The following is an 18,266-nucleotide window of genomic DNA, read 5'->3' on the forward strand; positions in this document are numbered from 1 at the left end:
AGATGCCGACCGAGCAGACGTAGCGGTTGTCTTCTTTACTTGCTTAAGCGGCGGAGGAGAAGGACTACGACGCGCCGGAGCAGCTGGAGCGGCGGCAGGTCTCTTCCGCCCTTGCTGACGAGGCGGAGAAGGAGGAGGCGGGCTGCTCGGGCGCGTCGGCGCAGGCGAAGAAGGAGGCAGAGTGCCGCCGCGCCGGAGAAGGAGCCGTCCGAGGGCCCTGATCGTCACTCGCCGGAGGAGGAGGAGGCGGTGGAGGCGGAGTGCCCTGACTCGCCAGAGGAGGAGGAGGAGGCGGTGGCGTCCAGTTCGGAAGGTTGATGAGGTCCTTCCGCCATAGGCATGGAGTCTTCAGAGCAGACCCCAGCCGAGTCTCCCCTTCACCGGTAGGGTGGTCAAGCTGGAGGTCCTCAAATCCCTCCGTTATCTCATCCACCATCACCCTAGCATATCCTTCTGGAATCGGCCGGCAGTGAAAAGTTGCGCCGGGTTCAGTAGGATAAACAGAGCCAACAGCCGCCTTGACCTTCAAATTCATCCATTGCGTCATAAGGTGGCAATTTTGAGACTCCGTGATAGCATCCACGGGATAGCTGGCAGGAGCCGTCAAGGCATGCTCTAGCTGAAGCAGCTCGGTGGAAGCCACGCTGCTTCTGCGCTGAGATGGCGGGGTAGCTTCGGGGGAGGCTTCGGCAGTACATTTGCTGCGATTTGCTTCTCGTTCCTCTATCGCGTCCACCCTTGCTTGCAGCACCTGCATTTGGGTCTCCTGCACTTTTTTCCTCCTCTCATGGGATTTGTAACCGCCTGCGTCCGGAAACCCAACCTTCCACGGAACGGAGCCTGGCGTGCCTCGTGTCCGTCCAGGGTGCTCAGGATTCCCGAGGGCCATTGTGAGCTCGTCGTTCTCTCTGTCTGGAAAGAACGTCCCTTCCTGCGCTGCTTCGATATACTGCTTAAGCTTACTGACTGGTATGTCCATTTGATCGTTCGTCCAAATGCACTTCCCTGTTTCAGGGTCCAGGGTTCCGCCAGCCCCGAAGAACCAAGTCCGGCAACGGTCTGGCCAGTTATTTGTCTCTGGTTCGATCCCTTTATGAACCAGATCATTCTCACTCTTGGACCACTTAGGCCGGGCTACGAGGTAGCCACCTGACCCCGTGCGATGGTGAAGCTTCTTCTTCGCAGCATTTTGCTTGTTTGTCGCCGACATCTTCTTACTCTTTTCTGATGTCTTGTGGGCCACAAATGCGGGCCAGTGATCTCTGATCTTCTCATATCTGCCCTTGAATTCTGGTGTCTCATTTTTTTCGACAAACTTATTCAGCTCTTTCTTCCACCTCCTGAATAGTTCTGCCATCCTCTTCAGAGCAAAAGACTTGATTAATTTCTCTTTAACTGGGTTCTCTGGATTATCCTCAGGCGGTAGGGTGAAATTTGACTTCAGCTCAGTCCAAAGATCATTTTTCTGCATATCATTGACATAAGACACCTCAGGGTCTTCTGTAGCTGGCTTAAACCATTGCTGGATGCTTATCGGGATCTTGTCCCTAACCAGAACCCCGCACTGAGCAACAAATGCGCTCTTTGTCCGGAGGGGTTCAATAGGTTGGCCGTCGGGCGCGATTGCTATGATCTCAAACTTTTCATCCGAGCTCAACTTTTTCTTCGGGCCTCGTCTCTTTACCGAAGTTGTGCTCGATTCGAAGGGCTAGAAAAAAGAACAAAGACTTAATTAATATGTGTACATACCAAAACAATGAATGCATCAATCAGCTAGTCAGCATAGGCTTAACTAATATATATACCTGGCCGGACTCGGTTCGGTCACCGGAGCCGTCATCACGGTCTCCTTCTTGCACCGGCATTGGGTCACCGGAGCCGTCCTCATGTTCTTCTTCTTGCACCGGCATTAGGTCACCGTAGCCAGCTTGTTCACCCTGTCCTTCCAGACCATCGGTTTCGTTGAGAAACAACGAGATGGCATCACTTCCTTCTGCGATTATGTCCCTCAACAACGCTTCTTTTGTTGCTTCGTCTAGGGCGGTGTCCATAGTTTCTACAAATATTTACAACATGGCAATTATTATTCAAACATGATAGATGGATATATTAGTGCCAAACGTAGAACTAGCTACCTAATCATAGTAAGCTATCGGGAGGGGGTATATATCGACAACGATGACACTACATCTATGTCCCTCGACGACCCTCGTTCCCGATAAAAAAAAGAGGAAGAAGAAGAAAAATAAGAGGAGAAGAAAGAATAGAGGAGAAGATCTCCTCTATTCTTTCTTCTCCTCTTTTTTTCTTCTTCCTCTTCTTTTTTTATCCTCTTCTTCCTCTCATGTTCGATAGGATCGCCGAGGGGTCGAGAGGTTGCATAGTGTCTCAGGATTCAACAAAACCATGTCTTCATCATTAGGCGAAAGTAACATGTGCATGATGGTATGAAGCTCTTCAAAGTTGTTCTGGAACGGACTCCCAGATAGGATAATCCGCCTTTTGGTACAAAGTTCAGCAAGAGCCTTCCGAATATCGCTATTTGGAAGGCCTTTGCTGAATTGGTACCAAAAGGCGGATTATTCTATCCGGGACTCCATTCCAAAACAACTTTGCAGAACTTCGTACCAACATGCCCTGGTTACTTCCGGCTAATGATGAAGGCATGGATTTCTTCAATACTTTGACACTAGGAAACCTCTCTCGACCCCTCGGCGATCCTCGACCCCTCGAACCCTCGACGACCCTGGAACCCTCGACCCCTAGACGACCCTCTTCTTCCTCTCATGTTCAAGAGGATTGCCGAGGGGTCGGGAGGTTGCCTAGTGTCAAAGGATTCAACAAAACCATGTCTTCATCATTAGGCGAAAGTAACATGTGCATGATGGTACGAAGCTCTTCAAAGTTGTTCTGGAACGGACTCCCAAATAGGATAATCCGCCTTTTGGTACAAAGTTCAGCAAGAGCCTTCCGAATATCGCTATTTGGAAGGCCTTTGCTGAATTGGTACCAAAAGGCGGATTATTCTATCCGGGACTCCATTCCAAAACAACTTTGCAGAACTTCGTACCAACATGCCATGGTTACTTCCGGCTAATGATGAAGGCATGGATTTCTTCAATACTTTGACACTAGGAAACCTCTCTCGACCCCTCGGCGATCCTCGACCCCTCGAACCCTCGACGACCCTGGAACCCTCAACCCCTAGATGACCCTCTTCTTCCTCTCATGTTCGAGAGGATCGCCGAGGGGTCGGGAGGTTGCCTAGTGTCAAAGGATTCAACAAAACCATGTCTTCATCATTAGGCGAAAGTAACATGTGCATGATGGTACGAAGCTCTTCAAAGTTGTTCTGGAACGGACTCCCAGATAGGATAATCCGCCTTTTGGTACAAAGTTCAGCAAGAGCCTTCCGAATATCGCTATTTGGAAGGCCTTTGCTGAATTGGTACCAAAAGGCGGATTATTCTATCCGGGACTCCATTCCAAAACAACTTTGCAGAACTTCGTACCAACATGCCCTGGTTACTTCCGGCTAATGATGAAGGCATGGATTTCTTCAATACTTTGACACTAGGAAACCTCTCTCGCCCCCTCGGCGATCCTCGACCCCTCGAACCCTCGACGACCCTGGAACCCTCGACCCCTAGACGACCCTCTTCTTCCTCTCATGTTCGAGAGGATCGCCGAGGGGTCGGGAGGTTGCCTAGTGTCAAAGGATTCAACAAAACCATGTCTTCATCATTAGGCGAAAGTAACATGTGCATGATGGTACGAAGCTCTTCAAAGTTGTTCTGGAACGGACTCCCAGATAGGATAATTCGCTTTTTGGTACAAAGTTCAGCAAGAGCCTTCCGAATATCGCTATTTGGAAGGCCTTTGCTGAATTCGTACCAAAAAGTGGATTATTCTATCCGGGACTCCATTCCAGAATAACTTTGCAGAACTTCGTACCAACATGCCCTGGTTACTTCCGGCTAATGATGAAGGCATGGATTTCTTCAATACTTTGACACTAGGAAACCTCTCTCTACTTCCGGCTAATAAGAAGAAGAAGAAGAAGAAGAAGAAGAAGAAGAAGAAGAAGAAGAAAAGAAGAAAAAAAAGAGGAGAAGAAGAAAGGAATAGTGGAGAAAAGAGAAAATAGAATATATTCTATTTTCTCTTCTTCTCCACTATTCCTTTCTTCTTCTCCTCTTCTTTTTCTTTTTTTTCTTCTTCTTATTTATTTCTCCTCTTCTTTTCGGTAGAGGAAACCCTAAATAGCTAGCAAGTATCGTGGGTGTGAGATACATGTGGCCTTCGGTGTCGGACACTACATCCACGTCCCACAAGTGACGTGGGGGTCGAAGCCCGCGCCACTTGTGGGATGTGGATGTAGTGTTCGACACCGACGGTACATGTATCTCACACCGACGATACTTTCTATTTAGGGTTTCTCCTCTACCGCTCGGCGACCCTCTCGACGACCCTCGTTCCCGATAAAATAAAGAGGAAGAAGAAGAAGAAAAAAGAAGAGAAGAAAGAATAGAGGAGAAGACTTCCTCTTCTTCCTCTCTTCTTCTTCCCCTTCTTCCTCGCCTCTCTCATGAATGTCCGGCGTTCTCGACCCCCCCCCCACGTGTCGAAGAAAAAAAAGAAGAAGAAAAATAGGAGAAGAAGAAAGGAATAGAGGAGAAAAGAGAAAATAGAATATATATTCTATTTTTCTCTTCTTCTCCTCTATTCCTTTCTTCTTCTCCTCTTCTTTTTCTTCTTTTTTCTTCTTCTTATTTATTTCTCCCCGTCTTCCTCTCCCCCCTCGGCGACCCTAGACCCCCTCTCGACCCCCTCCTCTTCTCCCTCTTCTAATTCATTTGTTCATATGAATACACAAACATTTTCATATTTACAATAATTAATATCACCAAAAAAATCTATGACCAGAAAAAAATCCTATATTCTTTCTTCTCCTTCATATTTACTATTTTTTGCATATGAACAGAAAAAAAATCTATGAAAAAAATCATATGAAAAAAATCCTATATTCTTTCATATTTACTATTTTTTGCATATATACATGAAAAAAAAGCATATAACAGAAAAAAAGCATATAACAGAAAAAAAAGCATATAACAAAAAAAAGCATATAACAAAAAAAATATGCTAGCTAGGGCGCCGCGGCCGGACCAGAGGACGACGGCGACGGCGACGCGGGCGACGGCCACGGCAACGATGGGGGCGGGCGGGCGACGGCGACGATGGGGGCGGGCGACGGCGACGGCGACGGCGGGGCGGCGCGCGGCGCGGGCGACGGCGACGATGGGCGCGGGCGACGGCGACGATGGGGGCGGGCGGCGTCGGGGCGGCACGCGGCGCGGGCGACGTGGGCGACGGCGACGGGGGCGGGCCGGGGCGGCACGCGGCGCGGGCGACGGCGACGATGGGGGCGGGCGGCGTCGGGGCAGGGACGAGGACGGTGCGCGGCGGCGCAGGGACGAGGGTGACGGCGATGGGGGCGGGCCGGGGCGGCGCGCGGCACGGGCGACGGCGACGATGGGCGCGGGCGACGGCGACGATGGGGGCGGGCGGCGTCGGGGCAACTGCAGGATGAGAATGAAAAAATGCTTAAGTGCTTCCTTATATAGAACAGGCTTTAGTCCCGGTTCGTGGCAGCAACCGGGACCAAAGGTGGGCATTAGTCCCGGTTGGTGCCACAAACCGAGACCAAAGGTCAATTTTCGGCAGGCCAAAGGGCGGGAAGCGGCGACCTTTGGTCCCGGTTGGTGCCCCCAACCGGGACCAATGCCCTTGTGCGCCCCGCGCCCAGAAGTTTAGTCCCACATCGCTAGCTGAAGGACGCCGATACTGATTTATAAGCGCTGCTCTTCCTCCCCTTTCGTGCTCCTCTGAAATGCAGGCTTTCGGGCCTAAACTGCTACTGCCTGTGGGCCTGTTGGGCCTCTGCGGGCCTGAATCCTGGCCCATGTAGGGTTTCTAGTCGTATTCAGGCCGTGGAGGCCCAGTAGGTGGCATTTTTTTTGGTTTTTTCTTTTCTATTTCTACATTTTTTTGGTTTTTTATTTTTTTGTTTCTACTTAAAACTAAATAATTACAGTTTTTTTAGTGATTTCTTTTTGCTTTTAGGTCACAAAAATTATAAACTTTCTGTTAGTGACATTAGTTTTAAATTTTAAATAGTTTAAATTTGAATTTTTAAAAATTTGTGTGAATCACTAGTTTATGAATAAATTTACTATAAAATTAGAATTTTTTTCTTCTTTGCTATTTATTTTTTATTTATACTTACAATTAAATACTTATAGTTTGATTTTAGGTCACACAAATTATATTCTTTTTGCTATTGAAGAATATTATAGTTTTATTTAGTTGATCATAACATAATATTTTAATTGATTGTTTTTATTTTCATAAAAGTTTTGTAGTTCATTCTGTTTGCTATTAATTCATTCTTTGAGCTAAATGACTCTGAAATTGGAAAGCATTTCAAAATGAACTCTGAAAAGGTTGAAAGTTGGCATGGTATCATCATTTCACCCACATAGCATGTTCCAAAAAGTAGAGAGGGTTACGACAAAAACTTGATGCACTTCGTGTACAAAATGGACAATCAATTTCGAAGTATCAAAGTTTCGAACCATAAGACATGAAAGCATTTCAAATGAACTCTGAAAAAGTTGAAAGTTGGGATGGTATCATAATTTCACCCACATAGCATTTGCTTATTGCGGGATAAAGTCTTCACTTTTTCTTTGCTTGTGTCATTTGCTTATTGCGCCGTAACCATGGATAATCTTCATTGTTTATCAGGATGCTTGGGTCAGCCTTGACATTGAAGGGAGGAATTTCATGAAACTTTTCATAATCTTCAGACATGTCTGTCTTGCCGTCCACTCCCAGGATGTCCCTTTTTCCTGAAAGAACTATGTGGCACTTTGGCTCATCGTATGATGTATTCGCTTCCTTATCTTTTCTTTTTCTCGGTTTGGTAGACATGTCCTTCACATAGATAACCTGTGCCACATCATTGGCTAGGACGAACGGTTCGTCAGTGTACCCAAGATTTTTCAGATTCACTGTTGTCATTCCGTACTGTGGGTCTACCTGTACCCCGCCGCCTAACAGATTGACCCATTTGCACTTAAACAAAGGGACCTTAAAATCAGGTCCGTAGTCAAGTTCCCATATGTCCACTATGTAACCATAATATGTGTCCTTTCCGCTCTCGGTTGCTGCATCAAAGCAGACACCGCTGTTTTGGTTGGTGCTCTTTTGATCTTGGGCGATCGTGTAAAATGTATTCCCATTTATCTCGTATCCTTTGTAAGTCAATACAGTCAAAGATGGTCCCCTGGACAACAAGTACAACTCATCACAAACAGTGTTGTCACCTCTGAGACGTGTTTCCAACCAACTGCTGAAAGTCGTGATGTGTTCACATGTAATCCAGTCGTCGCACTGCTCCGGGTGTTTGGAGCACAGACTGTTCTTGTGTTCATCGACATACGGGGTCACCAAGGTAGAGTTCTGTAGAACTGTGTAGTGTGCTTGAGACCAAGAATATCCGTCCCTGCATATTATTGAGTCTCTTCCAAGAGTGCCTTTTCCAGTCAGTGTCCCCTCATACCGCGATTTAGGGAGACCTATCTTGTTAAGGCCAGGAATGAAGTCAACACAAAACCCGATAACATCCTCTGTTTGATGGCCCATGGAGATGCTTCCTTCTGGCCTAGCGCGGTTACGGACATATTTCTTTAGGACTCCCATGAACTTCTCAAAGGGGAACATATTGTGTAGAAATACGGGCCCCAGGATGACAATCTCGTCGACTAGATGAACTAGGACGTGCGTCATGATATTGAAGAAGGATGGTGGGAACACCAGCTCGAAACTGACAAGACATTGCGTCACATCACTCCTTAGCCTTGGTACGATTTCTGGATCGATCACCTTCTGAGAGATTGCATTGAGGAATGCACATAGCTTCACAATGGCTAATCGGACGTTTTCCGGTAGAAGCCCCCTCAATGCAACCGGAAGCAGTTGCGTCATAATCACGTGGCAGTCATGAGACTTTAGGTTCTGAAACTTTTTCTCTGGCATATTTATTATTCCCTTTATATTCGACGAGAAGCCAGTCGTGACCTTCATACTGAGCAGGCATTCAAAGAAGATTTCTTTCTCTTCTTTCGTAAGAGCGTAGCTGGCAGGACCTTTATACTGCTTCGGAGGCATGCCGTCTCTTTCGTGCAAACGTTGCAGGTCCTCTCGTGCCTCAGGTGTATCTTTTGTCTTCCCATACACGCCCAAGAAGCCTAGCAGGTTCACGCAAAGGTTCTTCGTCACGTGCATCACGTCGATTGAGGAGCGGACCTCTAGGTCTTTCCAGTAGGGTAGGTCCCAAAATATAGATTTCTTCTTCCACATGGGTGCGTGTCCCTCAGCGTCATTCGGAACAGCTAGTCCACCGGGACCCTTTCCAAAGATTACGTAGTGTAAATCATTGACCATAGCAAGCACGTGATCACCGGTGCGCATGGCGGGCTTCTTCTGGTGATCTGCCTCGCCTTTGAAATGCTTGCTTTTCTTTCGACATTGATGGTTGGTCGGAAGAAATCGACGATGGCCCAGGTACACATTTTTCCTGCATTTGTCCAGGTATATACTTTCAGTGTCATCTAAACAGTGCGTGCATGCGTGGTATCCTTTGTTTGTCTGTCCTGAAAGGTTACTGAGAGCGGGCCAATCGTTGATGGTCACGAACAGCAACGCCTTAAGGTTAAATTCCTCCTGTCTGTGCTCATCCCACGTACGTACACCGTTTCCATTCCACAGCTGTAAAAGTTCTTCAACTAATGGCCTTAGGTACACATCAATTTCGTTGCCGGGTTGCTTAGGGCCTTGGATGAGAACTGGCATCATAATAAACTTCCGCTTCATGCACATCCAAGGAGGAAGGTTATACATACATAGAGTCACGGGCCAGGTGCTGTGATTGCTGCTCTGCTCCCCGAAAGGATTAATGCCATCCGCGCTTAAAGCAAACCATACATTCCTTGGGTCCTTTGCAAACTCATCCCAGTACTTTCTCTCGATTTTTCTCCACTGCGACCCGTCAGCGGGTGCTCTCAACTTCCCATCTTTCTTTCGGTTCTCACTGTGCCATCGCATCAACTTGGCATGCTCTTCGTTTCTGAACAGACGTTTCAACCGTGGTATTATAGGAGCATACCACATCACCTTCGCAGGAACCCTCTTCCTGAGGGGCTCGCCGTCAACATCACCAGGGTCATCTCGTCTGATCTTATACTGCAACGCACCGCATACCGGGCATTCGTTCAGATCCTTGTAGGCACCGCGGTAGAGGATGCAGTCATTAGGGCATGCATGTATCTTCTCCACCTCCAATCCTAGAGGGCATACGACCTTCTTTGCTGCGTATGTACTGTCGGGCAATTCGTTATCGTTTGGAAGCTTCTTCTTCAATATTTTCAGTAGCTTCTCAAATCCTTTGTCAGCCACAGCATTCTCTGCCTTCCACTGCAGCAATTCCAGTACGGTACCGAGCTTTGTGTTGCCATCTTCGCAATTGGGGTATAACCCTTTTTTGTGATCCTCTAACATGCGATCGAACTTCAGCTTCTCCTTTTGACTAATGCATTGCGTCCTTGCATCGACAATGACCCGGCGGAGATCATCATCATCGGGCACATCGTCTGGTTCCTCTTTATCTTCAGCAGCTTCACCCGTGGCAGCATCATTGGGCACATCGTCTGGTTCCTCTTGATCTTCACCAGCTCCCCTCGTTGCAGCATCACCGTATTCAGGGGGCACATAGTTGTCATCGTACTCTTCTTCTTCGCCGTCTTCCATCATAACCCCTATTTCTCCGTGCCTCGTCCAAACATTATAGTGTGGCATGAAACCCTTGTAAAGCAGGTGGGAGTGAAGGATTTTCTGGTTAGAGTAAGACCTCGTATTCCCACATTCAGTGCATGGACAACACATAAAACCATTCTGCTTGTTTGCCTCAGCCACATCGAGAAACTCATGCACGCCCTTAATGTACTCGCGGGTGTGTCTGTCACCGTACATCCATTGCCGGTTCATCTGCGTGCATTATATATAATTAAGTGTCCAAATTAATAGAAGTTCATCATCACATTAAAACCAAAGTGCATACATAGTTCTCATCTAACAACATATAGCTCTCCAGAGCATCTAATTAATTAAACCATACATTGAAACTATGTAAAACATTTCAATGCGAAAACAAATGCGATCATAATCGCAACCAAGGTAACAATTGATCCAACGGCATAATGATACCAAGCCTCGGTATGAATGGCATATTTTCTAATCTTTCTAATCTTCAAGCGCATTGCATCCATCTTGATCTTGTGATCATCGACGACATCCGCAACATGCAACTCCAATATCATCTTCTCCTCCTCAATTTTTTTTATTTTTTCCTTCAACAAATTGTTTTCTTCTTCAACTAAATTTAACCTCTCGACAATAGGGTCGGTTGGCATTTCCGATTCACATACATCCTAGATAAATAAAATCTATGTCACGTTGGTCGGCATAATTTTCATAAACAATAAATGAACCAATAGTTATGAAGATAATATACATACCAAATCCGAATCATAGACAGGACGAGGGCCGACGGGGGCGGATACCAAAACCATCGCACTATATAAGATGCAATAATAAATGTAAGAAAATGATACAAGTATCTATCTAAACAGACAAGTAAGAATATTTTTCCTTTCAGAAAGAAGATAAGAACAAGAGGCTCACCACGGTGGTGTCGGTGATGAGATCAGCGCGGGTGATCGACGACGGTGAAGACGGGGACGGGGCGTGACGGACCGCTAAATCTAGACAAATCTCGAGGAAAATGGAGCTTGGAGGTCGAGCTTCGAGAGGATAAAGTTTAAGTAGTGTGGCTCGGGCATTTCATCGAACACCTCATGTGCATAGGAGGTGAGCTAGAGCACCATAAACCCCTCCCCTCGCCGGCCAGAGAAAAACATAGCACTGGAGTGCTCTGCTCGCGAGCGAGGGTATATGTAGGCACCACCATTGGTCCCGGTTTGTGGCAAGAACCGGGACTAAAGGGGAGCCTTTGGTCCCGGTTCAGGCCACCAACCGGGACAAATGGTGGTGGGCCAGGAGCGAGGCCCATTGGTCCCGGTTCGTCCCACCAACCGGGACCAAAAAGTCCAGACGAACTGGGACCAATGGCCCACGTGGTACGGCCGGCCGCCTGGGCTCACGAACCGGGACCAATGCCCATATTAGTCCCGGTTCTACACTGAACCGGGACTAATGGGCTGAGCCGGCCTGGACCATAGCCCTGTTTTCTACTAGTGCAGCCGCTTACAAAGAGAAGCTTGAAGGCTCAAACAGATGTACATAATAAAATTTAGAGTTCCAACAGTGCATATGTGCAAGAGCGTAGTTCACTTGGAATTTGCTCGTAGTGGAGACGTTCCACCCACAAAAAAAGGTGAAGAGTCATGAGGTAATTTAGTAACTCGGTTCGGTCAGTACATTTATGCGTAAATAGGAAAAAATTCCATGTAACCAAGACAATGAGTTTGTTGTAGGCATGTAAAATTGTGTATTAATTTTTTTATTAATCCTATAACTTGAAAAATCTGATTTTATATCCCATGTGATGTTGTAATAGGAGGGGGCTGGACACCATTCTATCTGATAATGAATTGATTCCGATAATGGATCTTGGTAGTTTTGAGTAATTTCATACTATTATTTTGCTACTTGCAAAGTTATTTGAGTGGTAGTATGTGCAAAAAGAAATGTCTTCGAGTGTTAATTTGTTTTATAGGTTTCAAACCATAAATATGTTTATTTATTTTGTCGGTACTTGCCATGACCCCAAGAAGTCCATCTATGCAGGCATGGGCGATACAGATAGGGCGGAGTAGGAACCATGTGCAAGATAGAGACACTATCAATCATCGGTGAATCCGGTCCCGGAACTCAAATGTTGGCATCCATGGCGCAAGGAGGTGCCTTTCGGAGTAAGCAACCTAGCAAGTGCATCAGTGATCAATCAGTGTCAATTTGGCTAGAAGTATGCACATTTCCCTACTACAATTCCTTCAAACATGCTGACACATATATGCTTACGGACATGTGATTTTTTCTCCGTTGCAACGCACGGGCTCTTTTGCTAATATCAGTGAATCCTAAAAAAAGCTACAAATATCAGCGTCACTTACACGCTCTCAACCGTCCGCCACGTGTTGTGCTCTGGACTTTTCTTTCGGATTTTGTTTTTTTTCGCACACGTTTTCGGCTTTTTAAATGATTTTTTTGGTTTTTCATTGATCTTCCTTAACTTTTGGATCATTTTTTAATTTTCTTTTTCCGTGAAAAATGTGTTTTTTTTCGCGAGAGTCACAGTTTTGCTTCTGCGAGATGCACGGTTTTGCTTTCACGAGATTCACGGCTCTCAGACACGAAAAAAACGTGTTTTCTGTTTTTTTTCTTTCACGAGAGGCACGGTTTTGCTTTCGCGAGAGGCACTAAAAAAGACGCTTTTCTGTTTTTCCCTTCCACAAGAGGCAAGGTTTTGCTTCCGCGAGAAGCACGACCGTGCCTCTCGGAAACGAAAAAAACATATTTTCTGTTTTTCGTTTTCTTTCACGAGAGACGCGGTTTTGCTTTCGCAAGAGGCACACCATGCCTCCTCGGAAACGAAAAAAGAACACGTTTTTTTCTTTTCTTTCCTTTCGCGGGAGGTATGATTTTGCTTCCACAAGAGGTACGGTTGTGATTTAGAGAGAGGCACGGGCGTGCCTCTTTCGTAAAGGGAAAATCCTCGTGCTCCCGGTTCGTTTTTTGTCCATTTTTTTATTTTTTTTCCATCAAAACCTATCAACATGGGATCTAGTTTTGAAATCTCAACGCGAGGAATCTAATGATGAAAACGGTTCGAGATTTGAACGCATGATTTAAGAGATAAAAAAAGAAAAACTCCAGGTTGCGACAGGTGGCGCACATGCAGCGCGCCACTTGTCGCAATGTGGGAAGGTGAGAGTGATCTTCGCGATGAGTATTCCTCAATTAGTGATTTATGGGCTTTTATCGTGCAAAATTTTAGATCAGGGCCTTTCAGCATGCAGATTTAACAAAACACTGGCTATTCTAAAAAAAAAAAACTGGCCTAGACAATCAATTTGGGCTGTTGCTCGAAGCCCAAATCTTCTCGGTCTCTCACCCACTCGCCAGAGGCGGACACGACGAGGGCGACGGCGATGGCCTCGCCGAAGCTCGCCGCCGGCGACGGCAGCTACGACTTCCACCTCCGCTCGCTCTCCGCCGCATCACGGGACTCCGCCGCGGCCGCGGATCCCGCCTCCGACCCCAACCTCCTCCAGTCCGTAAGCGCGCGCATCTCCCTCCGATCCCCTTCTTCTCCCCCCTGAGCCGTGCTGGAGCCGGATTTTTTTTACCTGTGTTGCCCTTCGCGTTGAAGGTGCGGATGGTGTTCGAGATGTGCAAGGAGGCCAAGGGGGCCAACGACGAGATGGTGGCGCGGGCGTTTCCCGTGATGAACAAGCTCTTCCAGCGCTGCGCCGCCGCGCCCACGCTCTCCACGGCCTCCACCGGCGTGCTGCTGCTGGTAAGACCTCGACTGACCAAATTATGTAGTACGTAGTTACATTTTGGTGGAAAGGGTTCAAGTCTCTTTAAGTTTGGATCGATCTTCTCGGGTAGAATCGTGCTTGTACATTGCAATTTCATCGCTATGCTGCAATACTATGGGAACTTTTGAGTGGTTAGAGAGCTTGATCTATTGTTAACTGTTAATCCCAGAAAGGCAAATGTACTTACTCTGCAGTTGATTAATTTTATCTGCCTGATTGATTGTGAAAAAGAGTCATTCACATTGGATAACTGTAATGTTTCCTCATTTGTGCAAATAGTTCAGCTACGACCGTAATAAAGATTGACTAATAATCTGTATTATACTGTTTCCTACCCAGACCATTCTGCAGTTCTTCCTGGACTTTGGGGAGGCGGTCTTGCACGATGCTGATGGTAGCTTGAAAACCTTCTTCCGCTCTTGCTTAAGTAGGTAATGTTTTTCATATTTGTTTCTTGTTGTGTTGGGCATGCCTTAGTCGGTTTGCTTCTACAAGCCCTCCAAATCACTCGATGTTTCTTTCTTGGTGATAGGGAGTTTTCAGACCCTATTGTCGCAGAACGCACGCTTGAATTCCTGATAGCGAACAAGACGAAGATCTTGAACAGCTTCCCCACCCTGGTTCCACAGGTGCGATACTGCTATGAAAGATCTCAATCAGTTTACATTCTTTGAGTTTCTAATATGACTCCAGTTTCTCTATCTAATTTCAAAACATACTAACCATTCAGCTAGATTCTGATTTTGCTTTTGTAATGTTGTTTTTATGCAGTTCTTCCCATTGCTGCTGAAGTTGATTGCATCAAATGGTGATAGGTATGCCCTTTCAATTTCTAGGCATCTCCTCATGTATTTTCTTTTGATTCCCGAGGAAGTCCATTCTACTTTCCCCCCTCAAATGATTTGATAGTTGCTACTGGAAACATAAACATTTTAGAATATCTTGATGACCAGTTACCTACCTAATTTGGTTTGCTGTTCTTCCAGGTTGGATAAGAAGTTCTCAGAAGTGCTCCCATTGATGATGTCAGCAGGATCTTTTCTTCCTCTCTTCCTGTCCCTTATGGATCTGCCAAGTATGCCTGACAATTCTGTACTTTCAGAACTTTCACAGGGGTTATTATCATTATTTAGCTGTCAATTAGCCTTTTCAGTTAAATATGATAAATGCATGATGACATTATTATGCTCTTCTGTGTGCTAGTATATTGTCCACATCTCTTTGGAATATATTCAGATCATGTACCACAATATAGCATGAATCTTGTGATGAGCGTTATTTATCATGTATATTTTTAGAACTGCTTATCCTGCACCATTATCATTTTTATTCTTCTGCGAGTAGCATGAATCTCGTGATGAGCATTATTTATGATGATTTTTTTAGAACTGCTTATCCTGCACTATTAATCACTTTTTCTTATGTGAGTCAGTTATTCCATATTAACTCCTGGAATATCACTCAGTGTTAGTGGTAGCACTGGAAAAGGTGGAAAGAAGTTCTGGAACTCTCATTGGTAGTAGTTTAGCTACTATACAGAAGAGTGCTGCTCCTGAGGTTACTTCCAAAATGATCTGTCCCCAAAAGCTATGAGTGCAATATCTAGCTCCAATATGTTAAGCCTATTATCCTTTTCCATACTGCAGATGCTCCTTGCACTGATGGATGAGGCATATACTGGCTCCTCAATAGAAGATCAAAGTGGCAATTCAGGTTCTGATGATAGTGGTCGTCTAGACCTTGCTGACCCAATGTTCCTTGACCTTCTAAAAGACGAGAATGATGGCATTGCTGTAAGTAGTTCCTTGTTTGCGATAAGTTGCGGCTTATGTTTCTCTATCTTCCTAATATTCCTAGGTATAATCTTTTTATTCTGTTTTTGTTTCCCCTAGGCAAAACATTGGACATCCCCCACGATATCTTCAACGTTACAAGCTGCGCTTAACAGCCCACAGTCTGACAGATTAAAACAGTCACTGAAAATGGCACCTCGCTTTCTTACTGTATATTTTGCGACAGCATTGCGGGACGTCAACAACTGTAAGTTCCATATATTTGTTGATCTGCAGATGCTAATGACAAACATAATGTTGATTTGACAATCTATGTTTGTTCGTTCAGCACTCTTGTGTGCTCTGATTCCAGTTGCTATGTCAAGATATGCTGCGATGTTCCCTGATAAGGAATTTTCTTTCGAGGTAGACACTTTTCCTTTCTAAGTGCTACTGATGCTTAATATAGTTAGATGTATGCCAGGTTAGGTTTTGTCCCTTTCCACAAGCAAAGCAAGGATATCTTACCTTCCGTATATCTTAGTTGTTTGATTTAATAGAAGTGGTTGCTTGGACATGAAGCATGTTTTAATAAGAATCAAGTAGCAACATCTCGAGACATTCTTGAAGGATAGATCCATACTGAACTGGCATCGTTTCTTGAAACTTATAATTTCTAATGCTTATCGAAAAGTTTAAAATGCTTTGAATGTCTAAGTGTAGAGACAAGTAGTGGTTTAAAATGAACGAATGTAAGAAGTAAACTGAGTTTGCTAAGTTTTGTTATTACCACATGGTGCTCATATGCATGTGTGGATTTAGGTTTGGTTATTTGCTCACAACACTTGTACTAGTTTTGGTGATATATTTGAATTTACACTGAACAAGTTCCTGTTATAACATCCTTGTAGGTGAGGAAAAAGCTGTCGGATTTCTTATTAGCTGCATTCCAGCGCTCCCCTGACATCATTGCGCTACTAAAGGTACCAACTGAGTGATCCTTACTATGTAACTGTCTGTTTTGTACTATACATACATGTCAGTATTATGGTATTTTCAAACAGTTTTGCATAACAATCTCGTACCATTCTGCAGAAGCCTATTACTGATAGACTTGGGGAGGCCCATGGTAATCCTGCAAAGGCAAGTTTATTTGTCAAGTTATTGTATCTAATTTTGCTTTGATGCTTTCATATGCTCACCAAGTTGGTTGCTGTGTCATTGCCTGCTGTTATTCTTGTGCTGAGTGCTGACTATCCTTAATACTCCCTCCGTCCCAAAATAAGTGTCGCTGACTTTAGTACAACTTTAATACAAAGTTGTACTAAGTCAGCGACACTTATTTTGGAACAGATGGAGTAAATAGCCAATTCTCGTTTTCTCCACCACAATTGAACCTTCTGATGTAGTATGGTCTATGCAGATGGAATTAGCATTGCATTTGTGTTGGGCCATTGGTGAGCATGGAGCAGGAGGGATAAAGCACAAAGATGTAGCACGTGAACTATTTGAAAATCTGGAGTTGCTATTATATGAAAACCTGGCAACTAGGTTGGTCTGTCTTGTTCAATTGTCTTCTTTTCTAGAGTTCCATGGTATTACTCATGATTGACTTTTTCCATCTGTTGCTTCCAAGTCGTTTGGGATTAAGTCAAGACCCAGGGTTCGATTCTATGGGTGCAAGCTCTAGAAAGTCATCCCAAGCTAGGCTCCTCTGCTTTGTGGTGACTGCCATTGCGAAGCTAGCAACTTGCCATAACGAGCTGCTTCCAAGAGCACGTGTGTCATTGGCTAAGGTTGCGCATTTATCAACTTATCAAGAGTTTGTTATGTTGGCATCATGCATGATTGAGGTATGTTAGTTGCTTTCCTGCAGGTCGCTCGGTCCAGGACCTCAGACAGGCGAGTCTGGCAGCGCGCCTGTGACTATTTAGGGCTCATGAATGAACCAGCCATTTGTTTGTCTGTACTGGGACCATCCACTGCCCAAGGAAATGGTCCTGGGATTGTGAACTGGAGCGAAGGAGGAACCAAGATGGTAGCTCACATTCCGTTTTACCTTTTAGCAGAACAGAAAGGTAAAACCATTTATAATAGAATAGGCATTGTTTCTTGTTATTTGAACCAGAAATATGCAACTGTGGAAACTGAAGTATATTTCAAGAATAATAAAGTAAAAAAAGAATCTATTCTGAAGGAAAAGATGATCTGTGTGACTTGATCTTCATGTTGTGTTATCTCTCCTTTTTCGGTAATATATTTTGTCGGTATGATCTTATTGAGGACGCACGAGCTACCTAACCCCTGGACTCAAACATGTGTTGCAGGTCCACCATCTCATGATTTTTCATATGCGGACCTCCTCCCTGCAGAATGAGAACACCGTCATGAGTAGCATGGATCCATGCAATGATTCTCTTGCAAACGCCATGTGCAGAGATCATAGCCTGCTGAAGATGATGATCTTGCTCTTTTATCCAGTTCATCTTTTCGATCGAGAAGTGCTGGTCCGTTGGTCTGATGAGTTCCTAAACTGTTGTAGTTTCTGGGATCTGAATGGTATTGATCAACTGTGCAGTTTGTGGGGATGTAGATGGTATTCAGAAACGCTCAATGTTGTATACATGGAATGATTTGTCAGTGTATGTACTGAAACAGCAGCAGTGTTGTGAATTTAAGATATCTGATGGTGTTGTACACACATCTACTAATAGATAGGCTGTTCTTGTGATTGGGGACGAAAAAGAAGTGTCCAAGGTCTCATTGTTTCTGCAATCCTATACCAAAATAACTGCTCAGTTGGGCT

At 45.1% G+C, this 18,266-nt stretch overlaps 1 protein-coding gene across 1 annotated transcript; it reads left to right on the forward strand.

Moving 5' to 3' along the window:
* The first annotated feature begins 13,209 nt into the window (after positions 1-13,209).
* Positions 13,210-18,189, forward strand: LOC147986835 (AP-5 complex subunit zeta-1). Its single transcript, XM_087544968.1, has 16 exons — positions 13,210-13,421; positions 13,517-13,663; positions 14,028-14,119; positions 14,221-14,317; positions 14,460-14,503; positions 14,675-14,763; positions 15,154-15,245; positions 15,335-15,481; positions 15,581-15,728; positions 15,810-15,886; positions 16,372-16,443; positions 16,556-16,603; positions 16,884-17,011; positions 17,097-17,256; positions 17,337-17,538; positions 17,788-18,189. The coding sequence occupies exons 1-16, from the start codon at positions 13,296-13,298 to the stop codon at positions 17,835-17,837; spliced, it is 1,719 nt and encodes a 572-aa protein (XP_087401094.1). The 5' UTR covers positions 13,210-13,295; the 3' UTR covers positions 17,838-18,189.
* Positions 18,190-18,266: the final 77 nt, after the last annotated feature.

This window comes from Triticum urartu, chromosome 2A (genome assembly GCF_056163025.1).
Source record: "Triticum urartu cultivar PI428250 chromosome 2A, HENAU_Tu73, whole genome shotgun sequence".
Lineage (NCBI taxonomy): Eukaryota > Viridiplantae > Streptophyta > Magnoliopsida > Poales > Poaceae > Triticum > Triticum urartu.

Bases quoted from the DNA above. Each gene is read 5' to 3' on its own strand.
- LOC147986835 (XM_087544968.1), top strand. From the start codon at position 13,296: ATGGCCTCGCCGAAGCTCGCCGCCGGCGACGGCAGCTACGACTTCCAC. The intron at 17,012-17,096 runs GTTGGTCTGTCT...GTTGCTTCCAAG, and splicing joins TATGAAAACCTGGCAACTAG to TCGTTTGGGATTAAGTCAAG. The intron at 17,539-17,787 runs GTAAAACCATTT...CATGTGTTGCAG, and splicing joins CCTTTTAGCAGAACAGAAAG to GTCCACCATCTCATGATTTT.